The sequence below is a fragment of the Alligator sinensis genome, unplaced genomic scaffold (genome assembly GCF_000455745.1).
Source record: "Alligator sinensis unplaced genomic scaffold, ASM45574v1 scaffold293_2, whole genome shotgun sequence".
Taxonomy (NCBI): Eukaryota; Metazoa; Chordata; order Crocodylia; family Alligatoridae; genus Alligator; species Alligator sinensis.
Window position 1 is genome coordinate 104,396 of NW_005842922.1, and position 9,419 is coordinate 113,814.

General features: G+C 42.5%; 1 protein-coding gene across 5 annotated transcripts in view; it reads right to left on the reverse strand.

Annotated features, from left to right (window-relative positions):
- Window positions 1-9,419, reverse strand: part of CEP350 (centrosomal protein 350) — a 95,909-nt gene that overhangs the window by 49,524 nt on the left and 36,966 nt on the right. For 4 of the 5 annotated variants that reach the window (XM_025192430.1, XM_025192432.1, XM_014525982.2 and 1 more), the window contains 8 exons: window positions 8,069-8,286; window positions 7,792-7,955; window positions 7,201-7,311; window positions 6,812-6,952; window positions 4,073-4,209; window positions 3,069-3,188; window positions 1,896-2,077; window positions 1,002-1,198 (listed from right to left, as the gene is read on the reverse strand). In XM_025192430.1, coding sequence (XP_025048215.1) covers window positions 1,002-1,198; window positions 1,896-2,077; window positions 3,069-3,188; window positions 4,073-4,209; window positions 6,812-6,952; window positions 7,201-7,311; window positions 7,792-7,955; window positions 8,069-8,286 — 1,270 coding nt within the window. The remainder of the gene's footprint in view (window positions 1-1,001; window positions 1,199-1,895; window positions 2,078-3,068; window positions 3,189-4,072; window positions 4,210-6,811; window positions 6,953-7,200; window positions 7,312-7,791; window positions 7,956-8,068; window positions 8,287-9,419) is intronic. The other variant, XM_025192431.1, reaches the window with a different exon arrangement.

Below are 9,419 nucleotides of genomic sequence, written 5' to 3' on the forward strand. Positions count from 1 at the left end.
GGGCGGGCAGGGGTTGTTGTTTTTTTTTCTTAAAGGGCTGGAGCTGGAGCAGGCAGGGCAGCCATGGGTGGGCTAGGAGATGGGGTGGTGGGTCAGGGGGCTAATGAGAGCCCCCCACACAGTGAGGGGCAGCAGGGATCAACTCCCCACCAGGCAGCATTGGGTAAGTAGGGGCTTTTTTTTTAAAAGCACCGGGAGCTAGGGTGGGGCAGCGAGAGCAGGCAGGGGATGGGGCCTGGCAAGGTAACTGCTAACAACCTCGTACTTGTAAAAGAGAGACCACAAGCTCCAGTTCTTAGTAAAAAGACTCTTATGGGTTTACTGTTCACAAGCAATACATCTGGCACAATGCCAGCAAGATTTATTTGTGAGGCAGGGCACTGGCATAAAATATGGTCCCTAACACAGTACAAAGTATTCAGGGTTCCAAGGCCTCCCTTTAGCCATCAATCAAAGCAACTTATGTTTACACATACACCTCTCCTAGTTCCACAAATCACTAAACTTTTTAAAATTATATAATTCACATCCAATTTTTACCAGATATTGTGGCCTTCCTACCAGATAGGGGAACCTGTTTACCAGGACACTTGGAGCTTTATTTTAGTGTTTTGTACCTAACTTATGCCTTGTTTTTCATCCGTTGACATTCTGAGGTTCCTAGAAACTAATACTCCTAACTTTCCCATACAGGTTCTGCATAGGTCATGTATGGTTTGCTTTCTAGTCACTGAGGTCTATGGCTCAAACTGTTACTAAAATGCTACTTTGGGTCATGATGCTAACAGGCCTCTGTATGGACTTCTATATGTACTAATTAATGGCTGCACCAATCCATGCTCCAGCAAGGCCTAAAATAACCATTTAGGAGCAGAAAGGCAAAACAATTATCAGTTCAGTTGGTGCTCTTCCCTGCTTTTAAAACACAAGGGGTGGAGGGGGGGAATGTATCAACTTTTGCAACACTTCTTGCAGTTTTATAGTCTCTTTATTTGATATACCTTGATAGATGACAGGGCTGTCTTTTCTGGGGAAACCTCCTCATCAGAATCATCCCGATGTCCTCGCTTCTTCTCCATGTTGATCCTGCGATGGCTCTCAGAAGGCAGTAAAGATCTGAAAGATTTTTCCTCAATTTCATCTTCTGTCATGGACTCATCAAATTTCAGGGAATACTCTGTTGCAATGGAAGCTGAATCTGAGTAAGAAATTGGAAAAAAAAGGTTTTATCATTAGGTGTGCATAACAAAGACTCTCTCAAAGGGAGGTTGAAATGGATTTTGCCTCCCAAAAGTATGAAATATCAGAGAGATTCATATTGACTTGTTCTGTCAAATAAGGGTCTTAAATGCAACCACAAAGAATGACTGCTAAAACTGGGTAAAAAGGATGGGCAAAAGAACAACACTAGTTTGACCTGTACTTAATATCCTAAAGTAAAAATTTAATAAATTGTGTGATCATTTTTTGACAGGACATAAATGAAGCATAGTATTAGAGTGAGTTGTTACAAATAGTATTACTTGGCTAAAAAAGACTCCAAGCTGAGATTCTCTCATACCATTCCACAGTTTAAGGTACAAATGCCATTTTAGCTTAACATTTGGCCTTCAGCCTGCACACACACCATGTATGCTGCTTTAACATTAAATGAACACCCCACAATAGTCGGAAAAGAAATTAGAACCTAAGAAGTCAATCACCCTTTCTCTAACTTGAGAGTTATAAATGTTCTCTTTCCATCATGAAATTCCTTTTTCCCTACCACTACTTTAACTCAGGGGCTCATCAGTTTTTATCCATGTTCCCCTTTATTCATTTCAAACACTAAAAACTTGGGCAATATCTCCCTTCTACACAACTACTTCCAGCTTTATCAAGAATTAAAAATGTACCTAAACCTCTCTCATCTGGTAGTGATGGAATACTATCACTCCGCAAGGAATCATCCACAACAGTTGGAGCATGATCTTCAATGGAGCTGGTCATCTTTTCACGCCGGGAGGGTTTCTTCTCTTTCTTTTCATTCTCCTTGGAAGATGGAACTGAAGGACTCTCCTGGCGGCTACTACTACTGCTGTTTCACCAAGAAACAAACATTTTTTAAAGGATATATTATATTGCTTATTTTTGCTACCAAAATTAAGTCATAACAATTATACAATCAACAACATAATCAATAAAGATGAATATTATTCTAGTCACTCCATCACAAGAGAGGCTATAGCAGAATTAAAGGGGTTTAAAACGAAGACATCAAAAGTGTGACCAGGAACATGGAAATAATTTCATATCAACCTGAAAAGATTGGGACTATTTATCCTAGAAAGGAGACACAAAAAAAAGAATATAAAAATTGATCAATGGTATAGAATAGGGGTTGACAACTAACAGCCCAAAGTCTGAATTCAGCACACACGAGACATTTTATCCAGCCCACTGCTGGGTGGTGTCTGTGGTGTTTGAGCAGAGGGATCAATGCCTGCACATCAGGGAGAAACAACAGTGGCAGCACTGGAGGAAGTAATGATAGCTCTGGCTCCAGCTCCATCTGCACAGGTCAGGCTAGAAGCAAAGCTTCAGGCGCAAAGCTAAGTTCCATTAGAGCTTCCTGGTACAGCAAAACCTTGCCAACACATAGTATAGAGAAAGCAGTTGCAGAGCTTCTATTCTTGCGTTGCAAAACAGGGAGAAAAAGGGAGTGGTCAATAAAATTGAGAGACTACAAATTCAAAGCCACAGAACATATTTTTCACCTAACAGACTGTGTAATACATTGTTACTAGACCTCATTGAAGTCAAGGGCTTAGCAGGATTCAAAAATCATTAATATGCAGAATAATTACTTTTAAAAACAACCAAAGAAAAATGGATTTTAGAAGAAATATATATTTTCAACTTTGGGACATAAGCCAACCTGCAACTATAGACAAGATTAGGCAGAAACTTCCTTTGGGAAAAAGATTAAAATTCTAGTAGATACTCGTTTCCCATGGCATTCATTTTTATGTATGTTTATACTTTACTACGCATTCAGAACAAAAATTGATTGCATCATCTCTTCTTACCTCCTATCATGATTCTTGGACCGTGAGGATTCTGAGTAGCTGTCAAATGATGGTGAGTGCACCTGTTTTGAGTCAGTTGTATCCTCTTTAGTGTGTGAAGGGACACCAGATTCACTTTTCCTGAGAAAAAGAAAATGTTTTGGGTGAATTTGAGTAGCAAGATCTAAGAAAAAGGTCCCTTCCCTCCTACAAACATAAAATCAGTTATGAGAAATAAGGCTTTGTTGACTAAAACCAAAGAAGATGGGACAGAAGGCTAGGATACTTAAATTAGATTAAAATGTTATGAGATAACCTCCCTGTGAAAAAACAGAAGTTTTGCTTATATACAGTAAAAGATCTGTTATTTGGCATCCCCTGGGAATGGGGGATGCTGGATAACAAAATATGCCAGTTAACTGAGCACCCTGAACAGGTGTCCCTGCTTGTTTGGGCTGCTGCTTCTCCCACCGCACCTGGGGCGTTGCCGCCCCTCCCGCAGCATTGCCAACCTTCCCGCGGGCCCTGTGGGCCCCACGGGACAGGGAGGTGGGCCCCGTGCAGCTTGTTATGCCCCCAGGCCATGTGGGGCTCGGCAGCACAGGCTGCTCTGCCCCAAGCTGTGGGGGCTTGGAGAAACTGGAACTGCCACGGTGGGCATTTCTGGTTTCACTTTACCTTACAAGCTGGCATGCCGGTTAATAGACCACACTGGCTTGTAAGGTGCCGGTTAACAGAGCTTTTCCTGTATATAGCTATATATTTATATTATATAAAACATACTCACAGAGCAGAGGCTATTTCACTTATGGGGGAAGGTTAACTGATGTGCAAAGGTGACATCTAATTTCTTCCTCCAAGTCGTTCTATTTTATCCATAAAGAACTACTTTGAATAAAGCTCTCTCATTAACATTCTTATGACTTTCTCAAGGACAGGACAGTAGCTTAAATGATGTGAGAAACCACAACTGTTATTTTTTCACCTCAAGCAATACATTTGTGGAAGGTCATTTGGATAGGTACCTGTTTGGATCTGAACGAGCTCTTATCTGTTTTATGAACTCTGAATGATGCTGCCGCTGATCATCATATAGTGTGGTGATTGGAGCTGCAGGAGCACTGACAGTTTCTGGTATCTGAGTTCGTGCTAATTCTGTCATCTGAATATAGGGAAAAAAAGAAGAAAAAAACCCAAAAGTTGCCTGAGGGGACACAACAGTCTCAATATCGCACCGCTACATGCCTAAGGAGCAGCTCAAGCAGCACATGATTCTGGCTGACAGCGGTGGCAGCTGCAGGTAAGGCTGGCTGGAACAGACTTGGTTCAAAACTCCAGGTGCTGAGGAGGAAATGGGGGTGGGGGGACGGGATGTGCTCTTGAGACTTGGTGTAACACTTGTGCTTTATATAAGAAGGGCTGTTAGGAAGTTCCCTGAGGAAGAGGCCTCTCCGATCCCAGCCTGCCAGGATCCTTGGGCCCTGCATTCCCACAAGCCCCTAGTGTCTGCAAGTAGGAGTTGCAGTTCCTTGGACCCCTGTTGCTCTCCCCTGTAACCCAGCTCTAGCAGTTGGCATGAGTGAGTTCTGAGCCAAGTGTGGAAGCAGCCTCTACCTAAAGTGCTGCACTGGGGCAAAAAGAACCACTAACACACTTACAGGCTGGGGGATGACCTTCTCAGCAGCACGGCAGTAGAAAGGGATCTTGCAGTCATAGCTGACTCCAAGATGAACAGGAGTTGTAAATGTGATGAAGTGATCAACTAGAATAATCACACACTATCATGCATTAGCAGATGCGTGACTAACAGGTCCAGGGAGGGGATGCGGAGAATCCTGAGAGGGTTCAGAGGAGGGCTGCTTGTATGGTCAGAGGCCTGCAGGCAAGGTCCTACAAGGAGAGACTGAGGGACCTAGATCTCTTCAGCCTTCAAAAGAGAAGGCCAAGAGATGATCTTGTGACTGCTTATGAATTCATCAGGGGAGGATAGCAGGGAATAGGAGATGCTCTAGGGGGTGCCCTAGTAAATAGAGCAACAAGGAACAATGGCCACAAATTGATGGAGAGCAGACTTAGGTTGGGCATTAGAAAGAACTTCTTCACAGTAAGGGTTGCCAGAATTTGGAATGGGCTTCCAAGGGAGGTGGTGCTCTCCCCTACCTTGGGGGTCTTCACGAGAAGACTGGACAAGCACCTACCTGGGGTCGTCTGACCCCAGTGCTCTTTCTTGCCCAGGGCAGGAGGTCAGATTCGATGACCTACTGAGGTCCCTTCTGACCCTAACATCTATGAAAAAACCAGAACTAAACTAAGACCAATATCATCAAGGCATTCCTTATAAAAGAGAACCTGAGAAACTGCATGCTAAATAAAGGCATTTATTCTTGTATTGCACAGGGAGATATATAACTACTACCTTTCCTACAGGAAACGGATCAAATTGTTTCAGTAAGGACCCCTCTACACATACAGATAAAGGTACAATGGGATCTAATGCAAAATTTATGCAATCGCACATTAGATCCCATTGCATCTTACTGCCAGTGCAGGGGGAGTCCCATGGTCAACAATGTGGCCAACAGCTGTGAGCCCTGCAGCCAGCAATGCTTGCAGCAGATGCATCATTCCCATCCATGCCTCCCTCTCCAAACCCTGTGCCTTGAAGCTTGCGACTTGGGGGAAGGAGGAGATGAGTAGGAAGAGGAAAGTAACGTTCTCCCTGCTGTAAGTCCTGCAGCTGACAAGGCTCACAGCAGGTAGTGCTGGGAACGTTGCCACCACTGTGAAGCTTGTCAGCTGTGGGGCTGGCAGCAGGTGGTGCATCCCTGTGGCTGGGAGCCCCTCAGTTAATGGGGCTTCCAGAAACAGGGGAACATAATGGCCACACATTCCATTAACAGCATGATTAGAACAACCTACAAAGCTTACTGCTTACAAGTAACTTACTGCTTGTTTTTTTGTACCATTAATTGGTTGAATGTGTTGCTAGGTCACAACTTAAGATGCGATTGACTGGTTAATTATGCCTTAAGCTTAAAATGTAGAGGGAGCCTGAGATGCACACATCACCACAAGAACTGGATAAAGATGGGATAACACACTCCTAAAAGACGAGTCAATCAGGATGAAGGAAAGAGTACAACACTGATCTGCGTATTTAATTTTTATTTACATAAAGGTAGTCAAATTGCAAAACCACTTTCTAATCTAAACTGTATTTGTTGTGTGGCACTCTGGCCATCTTACCTAAACTCTGCTCAATTAAAATGATCTAAATTTAGACAGACATCTGAAATCTATAAACAGTGGGCAAGTGATGAGAACTGAGCTTAATACTTTAGTTGGGAAAAAAAAAATCCAATTCTGATCTTCTCTCAAATAAATTAACCATTTACTTCCTTTCTTCTTTAACAAGCCATTTTCACCTGAGACCTACAAATTAATTCCAGATCAAATGTAAAGAAGTTATGGGACCATACAAATCATTCTTGGTATCATTGTTTTATTCTGAAATTGAAAAACAAAAATATCACGCTGAGGATTCTTTTAATTAACAAGCTGCCCCAAGGAGATTTTAGAGCAGACACTCATTCTCTCCTCCCACTTCCCATAAGTAGCAGCGTTAGAATAGCTACTGAACATTTTCCCAGCACTTGCAGGCTACAAGACAAAGAGGCTGCACAAAAAAGTGAATGGGTTAATGCCAAGACAACATTCCAATAAATTAAGTCTAGAAAATCAAACCCTTTCATATAGCATCTTACCTCTCGGATCTGACGAGCTGCATCTGTGGTCAATAAAGCAGCTTCCACCTGTTTGGCTGCAATTTTGCACGTAGTTTCCTGTAGTGCTTCTACTGCTTCCTGACGTGACTGGACCAGATGCTGGAGAGATTCTGCATGGACCTTTATAGAAAAGACAGCTATATCTGATCTTCAGAGAATTTTGACAAGAAGTTATATTTGTTTTTATGTTACAGGGAAAAAATAGAGTTTGAAATAAATATTTCTCTCTGAACTGTTTTGGTCACGTGTGCCAGTCCCACATTTTTCTTATATGTTTAAAGAATTCAATTTAGAATATTTCTGGGCACAAGTTTACAGACAAAATTCTGCATATTACGCAGTTCACATTTTTTGAAGAGCAGCAGTACCTGAGCTGCCTTCTGCCTGGCTTCATCCAACTGTCTCTGACTTTCTAAAGCCTCTTGTTCTGCCTTGAGCTTCAAGAGAGCCAAATCCCTCTCATGTCGCTGTTGTTGTGCCTAAAAATTAAGAACATTCAGTTTTAATAATGACAAAGGGTTTTTTTTAAAAGCTAACTGAAATTCAAGTTAGATTAATAGTGCTGCTCTAATGACACATTCCTTTGTTAAAAGTCAAACTTTTACCTCCCCCAACTCTTTTTGGCTTCATCATCTTATTGAGGAGTGTTAACAGTGTAAATTACCCTCTTTCAGCCCCAAGTACAAGATGAATAAATCCAGAAACTTGTTTGCTTTACTTTAAGTTGTAGCTAATCTTGTCAGAAGAAAAAGACTTCAACCAAGATATAGTATACAAACAGGGAAGAAGTCGCAAATAACTAATCCAAAAATGTACTGTTTGAAGAGACTCCATCATCTTGGCTGAAGATTAGTTAAAATGTTTCTGCTGGTTAATTTCACCACAGTGCTTTGGTTAATTTTTCTTCATAGAGTACAAATTGGGGAAATTAAAGCAAGGAAAAGAACTTTTCCAGTTACCTTTAGGATCTGAGCCAAGGAAACACTTTCCTGCTGGGCAAGTGATATGCCCCGTACTCGTTCTACATCTGAAAGCTGTCGTACAGACTCTTCGATGACATTCAGGTAATTAAGCTCTGCTGACAAACGATGCTGGAGACCAGCTGGGGAGAGGTGCATAGATCCTATGGGACAATATGCACTGTTTAAACATTTACAGGACTTAGTCTTTCAGAAAATAATATGAAGAGTTAAAAAGTAATATAGGCTTAGTTGGGCTTTCTTGGAACCAGCTCACCAGTCACTGAAGGTGCTCCTGCTGTGGTTCTGTTGATTCCCATGCTCAAGTCGGGGTAGGGTACATTTGACTTGAATCCTGATGTTGTACCCAAAGAAAAGCCTCCAGGAGATCTGGCCCTTTCTGTACTGCCTACAGAGTCAAATTGTAACAGTTTCTGGGAACCTGGAGATGGGGGAGAAGTTGGAGTTTTCAGGGATTTTCCCTTGTCGGAGAAACTGAAAGGAAAAAAGAAAAAAAAAGTTAAACCAGAAAAAATAAGAGTCAGCATTTTCCCCAAGCCAAGCCATTTTACCTATAAGGTAACAGTTTATAGAGCCGTAAGTTAGATTTCCTGTTTACCCACATTTGAACAAGCTATAGTTAGGACTCTGGGTCACAGAAACGCAAAAAGAGGGGCTAGAAGAGACCTCAGGAGGTCATTAAGCCAATCCCCTCCTCAAGACAAGATCATACTCATCTAAACCATCTCATCCCAAAGTATTTGTCTAACTAGCTCTTAATAACTTCCAAGGTTGGAGATTCTACACCCTTGCTAGGTAATCTATTGCAGTGGTTAAATCACTTCAATGGTTAAAAAGTTCTTCCTAATTTTCAACTTAATTTTCCTTTTTGCTGTGTAAAAGCTCATTACTTTTTATGCTGTCCTCTGTAGAAAAAGAAGCTAGTCTATCACCATACTATTTATCAGTCATGTATTTGAAAACTTGTCAATTCAATTCCACCCTCAGTCTTCCCTTCTGAAGATTAAATAATCCTAATTCTTTTAACCTTTTCTTGTAAACCATGTTTCCTAGACTTCTAATCATTTTTTGTTGCTCCCCCTCTTTTGAAAAAGGATATTACAATTAAAGCTAGTGGCCCTGCCTTGACCAATGGATTGCTTGTAGAGATAGCATTTCTTAGATCTAAAGCAGGGGTGTCCAACCTTTTTGAATGTGGGGCCAGATCACAAACTTTTGATCACCCAGTGGGCCGGCGAGCCATATTCAAAGATGTCACAGGAAGTGGTATCATATCAGGAAGTGATGTCACGTGACCTTCAACACCAATGACGTTGCAGGGGTTGACATGGTGCTGGCTCACGTGGCATGCATGCCCAGGTTGACATGGTGCTGCAGGAGCTGGTTGGCTACAACCGGGCTGACCTGGTGCTGGAGAAGCCACGGGGCCAGGCCAGGGTTAACCTGGGGCCCACCCAGCCTGCCGGTGCCATGCCCAGGTTGACATGGTGCTGCAGGAGCTGGTTGGCTACAACCGGGCTGACCTGGTGCTGGAGAAGCCACGGGGCCAGGCCAGGGTTAACCTGGGGCCCACCCAGCCTGCCGGTGCCATGCCCAGGGTGACATGG